This window comes from Macaca mulatta, chromosome 19 (genome assembly GCF_049350105.2).
Source record: "Macaca mulatta isolate MMU2019108-1 chromosome 19, T2T-MMU8v2.0, whole genome shotgun sequence".
NCBI classification, from domain to species: Eukaryota; Metazoa; Chordata; class Mammalia; order Primates; family Cercopithecidae; genus Macaca; species Macaca mulatta.
In genome coordinates this window covers 40,936,447-40,953,942 of record NC_133424.1, presented here as the reverse complement: position 1 = coordinate 40,953,942, position 17,496 = coordinate 40,936,447, and the positions used below count along the sequence as shown (strand labels likewise).

At 55.2% G+C, this 17,496-nt stretch overlaps 2 protein-coding genes across 4 annotated transcripts; one reads left to right on the top strand and one right to left on the bottom strand.

The window, feature by feature from the left end:
- Positions 1–1,779: 1,779 nt before the first annotated feature.
- Positions 1,780–11,980, bottom strand: PLEKHF1 (pleckstrin homology and FYVE domain containing 1). 3 transcript variants are annotated; one of them, XM_077976058.1, is made up of 3 exons: positions 11,900–11,972; positions 7,323–7,443; positions 1,780–3,404 (listed from the first exon to the last, which is right to left on the bottom strand). In XM_077976058.1, the coding sequence occupies exon 3, from the start codon at positions 3,386–3,388 to the stop codon at positions 2,549–2,551; it is 840 nt and encodes a 279-aa protein (XP_077832184.1). In that variant the 5' UTR covers positions 3,389–3,404; positions 7,323–7,443; positions 11,900–11,972; the 3' UTR covers positions 1,780–2,548.
- On the top strand, positions 8,653–15,492 carry LOC114673999 (uncharacterized). Its single transcript, XM_077978028.1, has 3 exons — positions 8,653–11,552; positions 11,684–12,531; positions 14,519–15,492. Exons 1-2 carry the CDS (start codon positions 11,332–11,334, stop codon positions 12,147–12,149), a joined length of 687 nt encoding a protein of 228 aa, XP_077834154.1. The 5' UTR covers positions 8,653–11,331; the 3' UTR covers positions 12,150–12,531; positions 14,519–15,492.
- The last annotated feature ends 2,004 nt before the right edge of the window (positions 15,493–17,496 follow it).

Below are 17,496 nucleotides of genomic sequence, written 5' to 3'. Positions count from 1 at the left end.
TTGGGTCCTTATAGGCCCTAACACCTTGGGACTCAGGGCAGTAGCAGCTCTGTCCCAGCCCTGCAGGGGAGAGGGACACAGACCTGAGTCCTGGGCTGAGGGCTGAGAATCACCTAGTCAGCCCCAGACCCCAGGGCGCTGCCCGCCATGCCCTGGAGAGGACGACACTGCACTCAGTCAGCCTGGGGTCCTGTGCACAGACCCCTTTGGCAGGAAGCTGTAGAGGAGGCTGGTGGTAGCCAGGCTCAGCTGCACGTGGTCCCCTCTCCCATCCTAGTGAATGCTGCCTTTTAGGCTCAGAGGGTTTCCGGGCAGGGGAGTGGTCTGTGAAGGGAGGCCAGCGGCAGCAGCCAGCACACCCTGGTCTGGCTTCAGTGCCAGGGTGCAGGGACGTGGCCGCCCGGCCTAGGTTTTGGAGAGGGCACTAGATCTGTCCAGGAAGTCATCCCCAGCCCCGTGACCTGTCTCACTCTGTGCCCTCTGCCCAGGCAGAACCAGCCTGAACCAGTTTGCGTGGTTCAGACAGGCCAAGGGACAGAAAGGGACTGTAAACAAATAGGTCCTTCCTGGAAGGCCACTGGGCCTCCCACACTGGTTACTCTGCCAAATACTTTCGGTATTGAAGCAGGTCGAAGGTGCTTCAATACCGACCCCTCAGCCAGGCGTGGTGGCTCATGCCTGTCATCCCAGCACTTTGGGAGGCCGAGGTGGGTAAATCACCTGAGGTCAGGAGTTCAAGACCAGCCTGGCCAACATGGTGAAACCTCATCTCTACTAAAAATACAAAAATTAGCCAGGTGTGGTGGCAAACGCCTGTAATCCTAGCTACTTGGGAGGGTGAGGCAGGAGAATCACTTGAACTTGGGAGGCCAAGGTTGCAGCGAGCCAAGGTCGCGTTACTGCATTCCAGCCTGGGCAACAGAGCGAGACTCTGTCTCAAAAAAAAAAAAAAAAAAAATACTGACCCCTCCTGCCTCCCTTGCAGGGTGCCCACAGGCCACCAGCAGGCCTTGTCACCTCAAGGGTGGTCCGTGGGCGGTGGTGGCAGCAGGCCCTGGGAGCTGGGCCTCAACCTGCTGAATCAGAATCTGCACTCAAACTGCACCCTCCAGGGTTCTGTCTGCATGTGACCCTCCGATAACTGGCCCCAGGAGGATGGCGCTAGGCCGGGGAGACGCCCTGTCAGTGGGGTTTCAGATGCTGTGCTGCACGGGCAGGAGACTCCCAGCCCCACGGTCATCACTTCTAGCTGACAGCAACACCAGTCCATGCCCCAGTCTGGCCAAGGCCAAGGCGCTGGGAAAGAGCAGTGCAGAAACACTCGTGGGACACTGTGAAAGGATCCCCAGCTCCGTGGCCAAGTGTCAGGAGGCTGGCCCCAGGCCCAATGCACACTCACTCTGAGCAGGGCTGGTGCACCTGGGGCCCAGTTTTCCTCTCCACACACGAGCCCCAGGGCCAGGCAGGACGGCACGGGGGAGCTCTCAGCCTGCGAGGCCTGGCAGAACCACACAAATGGCTATTTGTTTCCTCAGTTCCATCCACTGAGATCCCCCACACCAAAGTGAATAGGGCAGCAGGCATCAGGCCACAGTCATGGCACCCAGACTGACCTGTGTCCTGGGGAGGCCTGGCCAAGGCACGGCATGAGCATCTGTCTCCGTCGGGCAGCTGAAATACCCAAGAACGCCCAGTGTGGGGGACAGTGGTAGATTTTGGCCACCTAGCACATTTTCAACCATGGACAGAGCCATGTCTGAAGCAAGGACACTCCTGGGCTTTGCAACCATCCATCAATAAACTTCCTTTTTTATTATTAAGTGTGGGCAGGGTTTCTGTTCTTACAACTTAGTCCTAACAGAAAACACTGGTTTCACAGGACAAAAAGGCACGAGACAGCTGGACACCTGGAGAGAGGTGACACAGGACAGAGTCCTCACCCGCCTGCCCTGGGCGTTGCGGCTGCAGTCCCTGGGCCTGGTGGCATCCACAGCATGGCAATCTCTGGCTGGGCTTCAGGGAGCCCGTATGTCTGATTGGCAGGGCTTTGCCGGCCAGGCAGTGGGCACCAGCGTGGTGGGTGGGCAGGCCTGAGCTTCCAGGAGGCCTCCTGGGATTCAGGCTCTTCAGTGGGGTGTGCTTGTCGGGGGGATGGTGGGTTCTGTGGCTTTCAGCTACATTCCCCTGCTGTCTTCCGTCTATGTTCCAAAACCCCCTCTGGTCCCTAGGTGTCTGGAGACGTGGGGTGGTCCAGCTCAGGAGGCCATCTGGAGCTGCTGCAGCAGCCTGCAGAGCGGGAGTTGGCATTGGTTCCCAAGAGGTCTGGGTGTTCTGGGGCTTCCTGAAGGGAAAGGCATTACCTGCAGTGAAGTCAGAAGGACACAGTGTCCAGCAAAAAGGCACTGGGAGTCCAGAAAGAGCCACTCCCCACCGTTGCCCCTGCCACCATGGGGTGGGCTCCCGGAGCCCTGGGCAGCTTCTGGAGCTGCCCTCTTGGGGGCGTGGGCAGTGGAGCTGGCTTGGGGACAGATGTTCTGCAGGCCGGGGGTCAGCTGTGAAAGGCAGACCAGGCCACGCCCGAGCCGTAGAACTCCACGCGGCTGGGCCAATCGCCGTCCCTGCTGCCCTCCTTGTCCTCGTCGGAGTCATCATCATCTCCACTGGACGCTCCGCAGATGGGCCGGGTCAGGTGGGCCGGCTGCCTTGGGGACCCCGCGCCCTGCTCCTCCGCCTCCTCCTGCCGCTGCTGGGCAGCCAGCTCGCGGTAGCAGAGGCTGCAGACGCGCACAGGCTTGGGGGACAGGCGCGGGAGCAAGAAGCGCTGGCGCGAGCACTCAGCGCAGACCACGAAGCCGCACTTGCGGCAGTGGTGGCGCCTCGTGAGGGCGGAGAAGCGCGTCTGCGTGCAGCGCATGCAGATGTCCGTGGCCTTGTCGGGGATCCAGGGCGCCGCGTGCTCAGTGCTGGGCGGGCGGCCCGTGGCCCGCAGTTGCCGCCGCACACACTCCTCGATGTGGCTGATCCACTCCTGGCGCTCCGTGGCGGAGGCGGCCGACACCACGAAGGACTTCTTGGCTGTCTTGATCATCCAGCGGTTCTTGGCCTGCAGCGTCTCCGGCAGCAGCTCCAGCGTGACCTCCTCCAGGGGAATGATGTGCTGGCTGCGGTACTTGCGCTTGTTGAGCACGATGCTGCCATACACCAGGATGTCGTTGAAGAGGAAGAAGATGCGCGGCTTGGCCTTCTTGCGGCACTCCTTGGTCAGCACGCCCTCGCCAAGCAGCACTCGGCCTGGCAGCGCCAGCGGCTGCCCCGAGGCCCCGAAGCAGCTCTCCACGGCCGCGATGCGCTGGCTGTTGATCTCCGTGTTGGCCAAGTGGTCCACCATCGTCTCCAGCCACCGGCTGCAGGAGGAGACAGACGGGGAGTAAGTCCAGGCTCAGGCATGGGAGTGTCAGAACCAGGCTGCCCATCCCCGACTCACTAACCCACCACACCAGGCAGCCCACTGACTACCCACAGTACCCCATAGGCCTGCCAGCACTGAGCGGCATCACCCCAGAAGCTGACCCTTCCACGGGAGTATAGGGAACTACGGGGAGGGAAGGGAGATTCCCCAGTAAAGGGGAGGTGGTGGCCAGACAGGGCTGGGAAAGCAGTGATAAAGTGTGCTACTTAGGCCAGGTGCAGCGATTCATGCCTGTGGTTCTAGCGCTTTGGAAGGCTGAGGCAGGAGGAAGCTTGAACCCAGGAGTTTGAGGCTACAGTGAGCTATGATCACGCCACTGCACTCTAGCTAGGTGACTGAGTGGATTCTATCTCCTAAAAAAAAAAAAAAATGTTCTACTAAACGGGCTACCACTGTGGGCAGCAGAGGTCCAGCCGCGCTGGGGAGCCTTGAAAAACAGGGTGGAATAGGCCTCAACGGGACATCAGAACGGTCCTTGCCAGGAGACCTGGGTGTCCCCACCCCCAACCCATCCCTGACTCTGCCATTCACCAAACCAAGCCATCACAGGCCCTGCAACCCATGCACCCACCCAGTGAGTGCAGCAGTCACCACCACCATCACAAGCACAGGCGCTGAGTGCTTCTTCTCAACCAAGCCTGACTATCTCATTTAGTTCCCACCTGACCCCAGGAGGCAGAATCCCCACTTTACAGGAGGGGAACTGAGGCGATGCTAGGAGGCAGGGGCCCTGGAGCTCGCACTATGCTGTCCTCCTGAGTGGAGTGGGAGGCCACACAGGCCCCTCTGCTGGTGCCCTAAGCACTAAGCACTAACTCAGAGCTCATGCTGGGCGCCCTTGCTCAGTCCACACATGCACCAGCCCACCAGACTCACGACCTTGAAGACCCCCTAAATGCCACAGATTTCCCAGTCCAAGCCTCCGGTCTTGGCCTCTCCAAGCTCTAAGAGGGCTCTCAGCATAGATATTCACCTGCTTGTCTAACAAGCTCCTCAAACGCAACACATCCAATGCTAAACCCAGTCCCCATAGACCTGCGCCTCTTCCTCTCCTTCAGTGACACCGCCATTCACCCAAGAGTTCAAACCCAGATCTAGGATGCATCCTTGAATCTCCCTCTTCCTGTACCTCCAGCATTCAAGCCATGAGCAAATCTCATCATCTTTTCCTCCTCTCAAATCTAGCCCGCCCACTTCTCAGCACACGACTCCACCACCATATCGGCGGCAAGGTGCCATTGCGTCCCACCTGAGACAGGCTGTCCCAGGGTCGGCTCCTTCCTGCAACAGGTTCTCAGTTCCCGTCTGTCTCCTTTTCAAAAGGGTTCTCCCTGACAACCCCAGCTCAGGCAGTCTCTCCCCATACCCAGGACAGGCATTGGTAATGCATGGTCTGAGTCAAATCCGGCCCTCAGCCTGCTTTTGTAAAGATTTATTGGGACACAGCCAGATAACGTTCATTTATTATTGTCTCTGGTGGCTTCCACACTGCAATGGGAGAGTTGAGTGTTGGTGACAGGGACTACATGGTGACAAAGCCTAAAATATTTACCACCTGGCCCTTTGTAGAAAGGGTCTGCTGGCCCCTTCTCTGGGATTCAATCCTATTTTGTTTTTTCTTTGCGGGATTTAACAGGACCTGCTGTTTTCTCGTCTAGTCATTGCTTGTGTGTTTTCTGCTTCCCCTACTCAATTCTTAGCTCCGTGAGAACACGAGCCTCTTCCTGTTGTGTCCACAGTTCTCGGAGCCATGCCAAGCACATACTAGGTGCTTCATAAGTAGCTTGGCACGGTTCCAAGCAGGTCCCAAGGCCCACCATGCATGACTCAGCTCTTACTTCTACAGAGGAAGAGGTGAGAGCTGGCCCCACCACCACCACGTGCACACATGCGTTCAGGCACACACGGCACGCCTGGGGCTGAGCTGATCACACCCATAGTGTTTCTGGGTCACTGAGCTGCAGTTCTGAGCCTGGCCACCAGTAGAAAGCCACAGTGGGGCCCCAGTGTGACGGCTGGATGCATTGCACAAGAGAAGATGCTGGGCCCTCGAGTCCCGTTCCACTTGCCCCTGTAGATCACAAGTGTCCTGAGAAGAGCTGCCCACACCGCCTTACGTAAGAACTGCTGTTTTTAGGTTGCTGATCTTGGCTGTATACTGCAAACCTAGGGGATTACCAGTGACAGATCTGACCCGTCTCTCCATGACTGATCACCGAGTACCTGGCTGATGGACAATCTGACAAAACCAGAACTGCATTCCACAAAGAGCGGTGACCGCACAGCAGAGACAACCAAAATGCCTACCAGCAGGGAAAACCACAAAAACCCAGGGCTACTCACGCAATGAGAGATACAGATCAATGTGGTCTGATGGCAAACAACAAACACGGAGTGGAAAAACACAACCTGTAGAATGTTGTATGTAAAGTGACACCACTTATGCAGGAATTACATAACATTCTGAAAGTGTTCAAGAACTATATCTATGAATAAAAATAGGTAGCAGGAAGGCCGGGCACAGTGTCTCACGCCTGTAATCCCAGCACTTTGGGAGGCTGAGGTGGGCAGATCACCTGAGGTCAGGAGTTCGAGACCAGCCTGGCCAACATGGTGAAACCTCATCTTTACTAAAAATACAAAAATTAGCTGGGCGTGGTGGCGTATGCCTGTAATCCCAGCTACTTGGGAGGCTGAGACAGGAGAATCGCTTGAACCCGGGAGGTGGAGGTTGCAGTGAGCCAAGATTGTGCCATTGCACTCCAGCCTGTGTGACAGAGTGAGATTCCATCTCAAAAAAAAAAAAAAAAGGAGGGAAAAAAAAACAAAACAAAAAATAAATAATAGGTGTTGGTGAGGGTGTGGAGAAACTGGAACCTGTACACTGCTGATGAGAATATGAACTGGTGCAGGCCCTAAGGAAAACAGTACGGAAGTTCCTTAAAAAGTTAAAAATACTCACACCTGTAATCCCAGCACTTTGGGAGGCCGAGGTGGGCGGATCATGAGGTCAGGAGATCTAGATCATCCTGGCCAACACGGTGAAACTCCGTCTCTACTAAAAATACAAAAAATTTGCCGGGTGTGGTGGTGGGCCCCGCCTGTAGTCCCAGCTACTCGGAAGGCTGAGGCAGGAGAACAGCGTGAACCCAGGAGGCGGAGCTTGCAGTAAGCTGAGATCGAGCCACTACACTCCAGCCTGGGCGACAGAGAGAGACTCCATCTCAAAAAAAAAAAAAAAAAAAAAAGGGTTAAAAACAGAACTACCATATGATCCAGCAATGCCACTTCTGGATATATATCCAGACTGAAAGCTGGGACTAAAATAAATATCTGCTTTCCCAGGTTCATATCAGCATCATTCACAATAGCCAGGAGGTGGAAGCAACTCAAATATCTATCAATGGGAGAATGGATGAACAAAATGTGGAACATACTTACCATGAATACTATTCAGCCTCGAAAAGGAAGGAAATTCTGACGCATGCTACAACATGAATGAGCCCTGAGGACATCATGCTAAGTGAACCAGGCCCATCACGAAAGGACAAATAATAATAACTTATATGAGATACACAAACTGATCGAATTCATAGAGGTAAAAATAGAATGGTGGTTGCCAGGGGCTGCTGGAAGGGGTATGGGGAGGCTGTCTGGGTATGGAGTTTCAGTTTTAAACGGTTAAAAAGTTTTAGAGGCTGGGTGTGGTGGCTCATGCCTGTAATCCCAGCATTTTGGGAGGCCAAGGCGGGTGGATCACTTGAGGTTAGGAGTTCGACACCAGCCTGGCCAATATGGTGAAACTCTGTCTCTACTAAAAATACAAAAATTAGCCAGGGATGGTGGCGCGTACCTATAGTCCCAGCTACTCGGGAGGTTGAGGCAGGAGAATCACTTGACCTAGGAAACAGAGGTTGCAGTGAACTGAGATCATGCCACCACACTCCAGCCTGGGCAGCACAGTGAGACTCCATCTCGGAAAAAAAAAAAAAGGTTTTGGAGATCTGTTACACAACAATGGGAATATACTTAACACTACTGAACTGTACACTTGAAAGTGATTCGAATGGTAAAAATAAAAGACAGGAGGGAGAAAGTCAGGAGTAAGTAGTCTGGGGAGAGGACCTAGATGTGACCAGGAATGGGGGGCTCAGATTGGATTCCATCTTCGTCTGTAAGGTTTCATTTTTTTTGTTTTTAATTAGAAAAAGGTAGCAGCAAACATGACGAAATCCGAATATCTGCCAATTTCAAGAAATGGGAACACGTGTTGCTTCTTCTAATGTAAGGTCTTCAAAAAGAAAAGAATTACAGGCCAGTGTATGGATTGAGTCCTGGGCTCCATGGGCTGGGGGCCGCTGAGCATGTCTCACGATGGGACACCTGGCTGGGCCTGATAGGGTGACCGCATGGCATCCGGGCCTGGGCACCTGCAGGGGATGTCAAGACCCGAAGAAGCAAGGCCACGTATGGCCCCAGCCCACCTATGTGCTGGGAAGTCAGGCCGCTGGCGAAACGGGATGCAAACCCAGTCCCGAGACTGCAGACCAAAGCCTCCATATTCAGTAGCTGAGACAGGTGGGCTTTGTGCCCAGAAGGCAGGTAGCCCTCCCGCAACCCTGGGGGCTTGTTGAGCTCTGGATACTGGGCCAGCCAAGTGGACGGCACAGAGGAAGGGAAGGAACAGCACCAGGCGGAAGAGAGCCGTAGGCAGGGGTGCCCAATCCACCCAGACCCGGCCAGCAGAGGGCAGAGCCCATAACACTGTCTCTACAGCCCTTGGAGGAGGCACAGAACGCTCCACATGGGACCCCCTTGCTGCTCTGCCCCCGCCCGTGACTTGAAGACCCCCTCTAGGCCCTTACAGCCAGTGTCCAGCTGCTGATGGTAAAATGTGGACCGGGAAGGGCAAGGAGGGGCATCTGCTGGCGATGAAGGGGGCTGGGCTGAGAGTTGACCCCACACACTGACTGGGGCTGCCAGGGGCTCACATGTGCCCCCCTTTGTGAACTTGCAGAGGGTCCCAGATTGGGCAAGGGGTAGGGCAGACAACATCCTCCTGGGGGCTGCCCCTGCATGCACGCCCTCTCTACAGGACCACAACTTCACACCCCGCTTTGACCTGGTCTGTAGGTTTTTCTTGGCAAATACAGCAGCCCTGAGTTAGATGGGGAATGCTTTTTTTTTTTTTTTTTTTTCCTGAGACATTGTCTTGCTTTGTTGCCTAGGCGGAAGTACAGTGGTGGTGCAATGAGGGCTAACTGCAGCCTCAAACTCCAGGGCTCAAAAAAACCTCCCGCCTCAGCCTCCTGAGTAGCTGGGACCACGGGCATGCACCAGTATGCCTGGCTAATTTTTAAATTTGTTGTAGAGGCGAGGGTTCGCTGTGTTGCTTAGATAGGTCTTGAACTCCTGGCCTTAAGCAATCCTCCCTCCTCAGCCTCCCAAAGTGCTGAGATCGCAGGTATGAGCTACTGAGCCCAACTGGGAATCCTCTTTTTTTTTTTTTTATTGTTCTCACCAGGGAAGTGAACCTCCCTTGCCTAGCACAGGGGAGGAAAAAGCTGAGTCCTGTCCTTATTCATTTGGGGCTGGCCTGCCTCGGGAAGATGTTGGTGACAGAGCTTCCGGGCAGCCTCTGGGACTCAGAGAGTGCCTGTGTTGGCCCCAGGGCTGCTGGTAGAGGGGTGACCGCGGCGCAGTCTCAGTAAGCCTGGGAGTCAGGCAACGAACAGACCTGCATCTTTCTTTGAGGGTTCAGAGGGGTGGGGACTCTCAGGCTCAGCAATCCTGCTGCCTGCACAGGGGCTGGAGGTGCTCACGTGAGCACTGCGGCTTGGGAGCCACATCCTGAGAGCCACCGCGTGGCTGTAGAAGCCATGAAGCCAGGTTCTGTATGTTACAGCCCAGGTGTGATATGTGCTCAACAGCAGGGGCTGGAGAGCTACACCAAATCCGGGCCACTGCCAGCTTTTCTAAATCCAATTTTACTCAAACACAGTCATGCGGGACAGAGGCTGTATGGCTGGCAAAACCTAAACTATTTGCTACCAGCTCTTGACAGAAAAGGTTAGCCAACTCCTGATCTACACCACGCCACATTGTAAAATGCATAACACACACACTGCAGGGCACGCTGAACAGGCCACGCAGGGCACTGTCCTGATGGGAGTTGTCCTGTCCTCTCCCCTACTCGGGACACAGCATTTTGGATAAATGAGAGATGTGTGGGGCCCCAATATGGTAGCCCTGGAAAGTAGGAGCTGGGCAGCGGTCGGGGGTGGAGTGGGAGCTGTAACTCCTCTGCCTCGGCTTACACGTGGAGAACCTGCTCAGGGATGTGCAGGGCCAGGGTCACCAAGGAAATCAGAGTTCTGGGGGCAGCTCAGCCCTTTGGACTTTCCCTTGACTTCCAGATCAGGGCTGCTCCTTCCCTGCAGGGACCTGGACCCCACGCAGGCCCACCCTGCTTCTATGCCTGCCTGATTTCATTTTCCAAATATTTATGAGTCCCACTGTGTGCCAGACACTGTGTGAGGTTAAAGCCGGGAGCTGGAGACCAGGCCCTTCAGGAATGCACACTTCTTTCCAGTGAGACTAGAAGTACATTCACAGGGTCTTTTCTGAGAGCCAGTGCTAAGCACTGTGAAGAAAGACTGGTGCGCCCAGCAGGGCAGGGGCTGGGAGGACGGTGGAGATCAGGGAAGGCCTTGGGAGGAAGTGAACTCCCTCCAGCCTGAAGAAGTCAGCTGTGCAAAGATCTAGGGGCAGAGCTCCGGTCCTGGGGAGCAGCTCAAGGTGGAAAGGGTGAAGTCAGGCTGTGGAGTAAGGAGCGATGGGGATGGGGCAAGGGGGACAGATGAGGTCACAGTGCTGGAAGGGGCCATCCTGCAGGCTCCCAGGCCAGCGCGAGGATGTGAGGTTTTCTCCATGTGCACTGAGACCGCAGCACCAGGTGCCAAGCCTCCTCTCCCTCCAGAGGGCCGCCCCTCGGCTCTGTCCAGCCCTCTGACTTCTGGAAGGCCCTCCTCCGGGAAGAGACCAGTAATGAAAAACAAAGCAAAACAAAACTGGAAGTGCCGCCGACTGAGCACTTAGAACTCACCAGGCACAACGTTAAGCATATTACGTGCATTATTTCACTTAATCCTCACAAAAGCCCCCCTTGGGGAAGGTACTTCCACCACATCAAAGTCACTGCCCAAGGTCCCTGCTGAGTGATGAGGAAGCCCGGCTTCAAAATAACCATGAATTGTGGAAAGCTGCACTCAACCAGAGACCAAATCAGAACTCCACAAGTCAGAGTCCAGCGGGTGTTGCTTGGCGCTCCAAATGCCTGATGCCCACCCCATCCCGAGCAGGTCCGTCAGCTTGGCTGGGCTGTCCCACCCTCCAGGCCATACTGGCCAATCCCCCTTCCTTCCTCGGGGGGCGGGGGGTACTGGATTGGGCAGGTCCCCTAGCTCGCCCAGGGCCGCCTGACTTGTGCCTTGGCAGCCCTGAGGGCTGACCTGTGCAGGAACGCAGGCCGAAGTCACAGTCATCTCAGCTCACACAGACTCCAGTGGGAATGACGCTGTGCAGATGGGCGATCCCAGCGCATTAGGGGACTATCTCTCCACCTCCTTGGCCTCTGACCCTCTCTGAGTGGGAGATACCAGAGGTGTTCAAATTCCAAAGGAGGGCTCCCCTTGGGCTGCAGAGACCAACTTTCAGGGCGGCTGGGAACCTCTGCTTTCCCACCTGCCAAGAGGCTGACCACACCTCTGCCCTAAACGGCCCGCCAAGAGTTGGGGAAATGAGAAAGGAGGGAGATTCCAGGCAGCCTCTCTCTGCTGGCCTGCTCAAGTTTCCTCTCTAAGATGGGAGCCGTGCCCGACCCTGTTTTTCTTGACAACTCCCACCAAGATTCACAAACTCAACTGCTCCAGAGGAACTGGGACCCCAACGCCCCCCGCCGCGCCCCTGCCCAGAGGGACAGTGGTCCCATCCAGGCCTCCAGACTGCAGACTGGGACCGAGAAGAGAGAGAGGTCCCGGCGGCCACACGAGGCCAGGATCCTGGAAACACCACCATCAACCGGGTGCGCTGAGACCCCTGCAGTCCCGGGTGGCCCGCGAACCCCTCGCCTCCACCACCTTACACCTGCGCGTTTCCCCGAGGACGCCGCCTCGGCCCCTCTGACCCCTGACCGCTCTCCCTCGCTCTCCCCAGGCTCCCTGCAGCGCTCACCCAGCAAGCCGCCCAGGAGCGCCCTTCCACGGCCTCTTCTCGGGTTGGAGTCCGCGGCACTGCGCCCCGCCCGCCCAGGAGCCGCCAAGACGGCGCGGCCCGAGGGAGCTCGCTTGCCCCGGGGGTCGGGATGGGAGACTCCCCTCCTGCGCCTGCCCCGCGACCCGCAGCCCGGCCTGGGGACGGTGGGGGACTCACCTCCTGCGCCGGCCCGGTGCCCAGCCCGCGAGTTCGCACCGCGGCCGCCAGGGTCCCCGCCTGCTACGCCCAGGTCCCAACCCGCTCCGCCCAGGTCCCAGCCGGCTCCACCGGACACGCCCCCACGGTGGCTCGGCCAATCGGAGCCCGGGAAGCGGGAGGGGCGGGGCCTGGGCGCGGCTCCGGGAGGGCGCCCGGGCTCCTGAGCGCCGCAGGTCTGGGGCTGGGCGGGACTGGCGCCCCTGTTTGACCCCCTGGCCCCGCCCGGCTTCCCTTTCCGCCCGCCGCTGCCCCACGCGGAGCGCGACTGCTGTCACCTGCTGGGACTGCGACCCTGGCCTTGGGCAGGGGTGGGGTGGGGGCGCCCGCGACTGCGAGATCTGCGGGGCTCTGCGGGGAAACGGGCAGTGGGAGGCTTGTGCCTTCTGGTGCCTCCGGCGGGCCTCACAGCACAGTCACCCTCAGTGGTCAATAATCGTAATATGAAAATGCAGCAGCACTTTATAACCTTTTTTTTCTTGAGATAGGATCTCCCTCTGATGCCCAGGCTGGAGTGCAATGGCGCAATCACAGCTCACTGCAGCCTGCACAGAAATCATCCTGACCCCAGGAGAATTAGCCCACCAGGACAGGCTAGTTTTTGTATTTTTGTACTGTCGGGGGGGCGGGGGGGGGGTAGGGTCTCACTATGTTGCCCAGGCTAGTCTCGAACCCCTGAGCTCGAGCGATCCTCTCGCCTTGACCTCCTAAAGTGCTGGGATTTCAGTAGTGAGCCACCGTGCCTGACCTATTTTAAACTTTTTATAGTGGCGAATTTCAAACTGAAGGAAAGAGAACAGTCCAGGGGACCCTGGTGCCCATCACCCAAGTCCAACACTAGTAGCAAGTTATGTCACCCCTGGCTCAACTGTACCTGAGCCTCCTGTGTGACTCAGAAGGAAATTCCCAGGCCTCAGTGCCCGGGAGGCCTTCCTGGCCCTCCCTGGCCTCCTCCCAGAGGTCCTCTCAAATGGGCTTCTTCCTATTTCTTAAAGCCCCAGGCCTTTGCTTCTACCTACCAGGCCTCAGACTGTCACCTCCTCAGGGAGGCTGCCCTGGCCACCCAAAGTGGTTCCCTGTCTCCATCCCATCTCCCTCCACAGTCACCCGTGTTTATCATTTTGTAAAGCATCTCTCCCAACCCAGAGTCCTCTCCTGAGGCCACTCGTGGGGTTCAGGGCTGCCTAGCAGGCTGTGGCTTCTGTGGAATGCTCATCAACAAGTCATGCTGGTGGCTTGCCTCCCACCCAGGCCGTGAGCCCCACGGGCCAGATGGTAATTTCTTCTCGTTCAGGCGGGACTTTATTCTCATTCACCCCTGCATCCCGAGTGCTGAGAATGGGTAGTGCATAGGAGGAATGCAGTCAGTACCTGTCACATAGATGCAGGTTGTCTTGCCAAATAGAACTCCACCTGGGTACCTTGAGAGGGTCTGGCTCAGGCCGGGGCAGTGCCTGCTGGGCCAGGACCAGGCGAGAGGGGAGCAGCGGGAGGACTGATGGGCTGTGGGGCCGGAGCTAGAAGAGGTGCCTGCTGTCCTGGCGGGGGGTATGGGTGAGGCTGTGAGGTGGGTCCAGTGCTGGAGACCGGCCTCTCCCAGCTGAAAAGGGAAGGGAAAGGGGATGGGGGGAGGGGGAGGGGGAGGGGACAGGCAAGTGAGAGGGCCACCAGCTGTGGCCTTGGGGAGACCCCTCCCCACTACCACCTTATGGCGCCCACCATACCATTGCCTTGATCAGCAAGGTCAGCATTTATGAGCATTCAACAGAAGCCACCACCTGGTAAGTAACCCTGAACCCCACAAGACCCGAATAATGTCTGTTTGCTTTCAAAGTGTTTAAGCATTTTTAAAATGCATTGCTGTGAACATTTCATATGGGGAGAGTTCACATAAAAATCAGGATATTCAGCTCCTCTCAAATCAGAAGATTTGAGAATGTGGGTCCTCTTTAGAGGGGCCCTGTGTTCTCCCCTCCACTATGGTCCCCACACTCCCTCTGGTTTCCCCCTTGGGGCGCTTTATCTGCTTCCGCGCCTCCAACTGAATATACGTTTGGGTTTACAAGTCCTGAAGGGGCAGCCAGGCCTCTATACCACAGAGAGCAGAAAACACAAGGTCTGAGATCCCACAGGCTGAGTAATAACCAGGAGGGTTAGTGGGGCCACTGGGATGCTGGGAAACACTGTCTCCAGTGTACACACTGCTTGTCACCAGCGGGTGGAGGGCGACTTCAAGCTGAGCCTTCAAGGCTGCGATCCATGACTGCTCAGTGCCAGCTCCACCACCTCCCCGGCAAGAGGCTGCTTCTCAGGGAGGGTAGTCCCTGGCTGGGGTGGAGGTGGCCATGAGACTTGGAAGTCCCCTGGAAAGACAGGGCTGTCTTGTTTGTGACAGTGTCCTGGCATTTAACACCTTATCCGTAGAGAGGAGGCCTCGGGAGAAGGAAGCCTTTTCATGACTCTGGGAAACTAGAGGGAGGATGTGTTGGTCCTGCAATCAGGAGACCCCTCCTAGCCTTGTCCTGCTGGTGGTCCAGGACTCACTTGGACCTTAGTCTCCTCTTCTGTCCTTCCTTCCAGCTATGGATCTGAGTGACGTTCCGAGAAACGCCCCAGAGGCAGCACACACTGGTTTCCAGATGTCCAGCCACTTCCCAGCGAGGCTGGCTGTGCGTGGGGACAGCTGGGTGGAGGGCCTCGCTCCTCCAAATAAGAGAGGAAAAACTCGTGACTCAGGGGCAGGCAGAAGTTGAGTCAGCCAAGCCACAAGCTGTGGAAAGAATGAGGTTTCTCCGAGGCGTTTGCTACTTCTCGGGAAAGAAGCCCTTTCGGCGGAGAAGCTGGCTTCCAGACTGCGGGAACCCGGGTTTCAGGAAAGCAGCGGGGCTTGGGATTTTCAAGTTAGGGATTCTGGCAACCACCTCTGCGCCCAACGCCAGGAATTTTTTTTTTTTTTTTGGATCGTTTATTAAGTTCTGTCTACATGCCAAGCACTGTGTGCTAAACATTTTATGTTATCTTATCTCTTCCCACACTAAAACTGTCATTCCCAGCTTTCAGTTTAAGAAACTGAAATAGGCACTGAAGTATTTAAGGATGAAAACAAATGTTGCAGCAAGAGAGAGAGAAAACAAAGGAGGCAGAATATTAGCAATAGGTAAATTGGGGTCAGGTGTCTCCAATCTTTTTCTGTAAAGGGTCAAATGTTAAGTACTTTGGGCTTTGAGAGCCGGGATCTCTACGGCAACTATTGAACTTCACCGCTGCAAAGCAAAAACAGCCATAGACAATACTTAAACAAGAGGGTTAGCGTCATGGACACTGATATTTGAATTTCCTGTAATTTTCATGTGTTATGAAAAATTCTTTAAAAATTTTTTTCCAACCATTTAAAAAAGTTAAAAACCATTCTTAGCTCATACAAAATCAGGATGTGGGCTGAAGTTTACCAATCCCTGATCTCTGACTATTTGTTGAACTTTTCGTATAACTGTTCCGTTGGTTTGAAAGTTTTCAAAACAAAAAATTGGGAAAACAAATTAAAGAAAAACAAAGGAAACAGAGGTCCTACTGTTTAGATTGGGCAGATCCTGAAACTGACTCTCAATTTGTCCGATTCCCAAACTACTACATGCTGCATTCTTTTTAAAAAATTATTTGTATTTTATTTCAATTTATTTATTTCTTAGAGATGAGGTCTTGCTCTGTTACTCAGGCTGGAGTGCAGTGGCGCAGTCATGGCTCACTGCAGCTTCGACCTCCTGGGCTCAAGTGATCCTCTTGCCTCAGCCTCCTGAGTAACTGGGACTATGGGCCTACGCGACTGTGCCCAACTAACTTTTTAAATTTTGAGTAGAGATGTGGGGGAGAGAGGGGTCTGTCTATGTTACTCAGGCTGGTCTTGAACACCTGACCTCATGATCCTCCCACCTTTACCTCCTAAAGTGCTGGAACTAAAGGCAGGCACCATCACACCTGGCTAATTTTAAAAATCTTTTGGCCGGGCGCGGTGGCTCAAGCCTGTAATCCCAGCACTTTGGGAGGCCGAGACGGGCGGATCACGAGGTCAGGAGATCGAGACCATCCTGGTTAACACGGTGAAACCCCGTCTCTACTAAAAAATACAAAAAACTAGCCGGCCGAGGTGGCGGACACCTGTAGTCCCAGCTACTCGGGAGGCGGAGGCAGGAGAATGGCGTGAACCCGGGAGGCGGAGCTTGCAGTGAGCTGAGATCCGGCCACTGCACTCCAGCCTGGGTGACAGAGCGAGACTCCGTCTCAAAAAAAAAAAAAAAAAAAATCTTTTGTGGAGACCAGGTCTCAGTATGTTGGCCAGGCTGGTTTCGAACACCCGGGTTCAAGATCCTGCTGTCTCAGTCTCCCAAAGGTGTGAGCCACCGCGCCTGGCCTAAATGCTGCTTTCTTTTTTTTTTTCTTTTTGAGATGGAGTCTCGCTCTGTCCGCCAGGCTGGAGTTCAGTGGCGCGATCTCCGCTCACTGCAAGCTCCGCCTCCCGGGTTCACGCCATTCTCCTGCTTCAGCCTCCTGAGTAGCTGGGACTACAGGTGCCCGCCACCACGCCCGGCTAATTTTTTTATATTTTTAGTAGAGACGGGGTTTCACCATGTCAGCCAGGATAGTCTCGATCTCCTGACCTCGTGATCCACCCGCCTCGGCCTCCCAAAGTGCTGGGATTACAGGCGTGAGCCACCGCGCCCGGCCTTGCTTTCTTTATAGATACTGTAACATGCTAAAGACACTGAGTCTCAAAGTCATACAATGTGGGGCATTTTGAAAAGATTTCTACTGAAATGATTAAGAAGATTAGTTTTAAAGGAGAAAACCCAGAGATGTTTGGGAAACCGTGACTTCAGAAGAAAATCTTGAGGGCGGGCTTGCTGCAGTGGCCTTGGATTTGAAGCTGAGACTACAACAGGACTCCAGGGAACCATGAGATGGCAGCGACGACCCCGCACCCACTCACCCTGCCTGTCTGCCTGTTTATTCCTTTCTCTCTCTGCGTGTGTATGCCCTGCATTTATCATTCCAGCTGTCTGCACATCTGCTTCATGTTTATGGGCATTACTGTGTTTGTTTCCCAGCATGGATTTTTCTCCTAGAGGCTCCAACCAGGCCAAAGGAGGAAAGGAGAAATATAAGAAAACAGAAGCAGGCAGGGTGTGGTGGCTCACACCTGGAATCCCAGCACTATGGGAGGTTGAGGCGGGTGGGTCACTTCAGCCCAGGGATTTGAGACCAGTTTGGGCAACATGGTGAAACCCCGTCTCTACAAAAATACCAAAAATTAGCCGGGCATGGTGGTGCATGTTTGTAGTCCCAGCTACTCAGGAGGCTGAGAAGGGAGGATCGCTTGAGCCTGGGAGTTTGAGGCTGCAGTGAGCCGAGATCACACCACTGCACTCTAGCCTGGGCAACAGAGCAAGACCGTTATATATATATATCTAAACATAAATAAAACAGAAGCGATCCTTTTTGAAAAATGCCTTCGAGGGGTGAAATAAATGTTGCATGCCAATATAATCTTGAGTGTATTAGAC

Coding starts and splice junctions, on each gene's coding strand:
- LOC114673999 (XM_077978028.1), top strand. CDS start 11,332: ATGGGAGCCGTGCCCGACCCTGTTTTTCTTGACAACTCCCACCAAGAT. Junction 11,553..11,683: donor GAAACACCACCATCAACCGG/GTGCGCTGAGAC, acceptor CGCTCTCCCCAG/GCTCCCTGCAGCGCTCACCC.
- PLEKHF1 (XM_028838365.2), bottom strand. CDS start 3,388: ATGGTGGACCACTTGGCCAACACGGAGATCAACAGCCAGCGCATCGCG.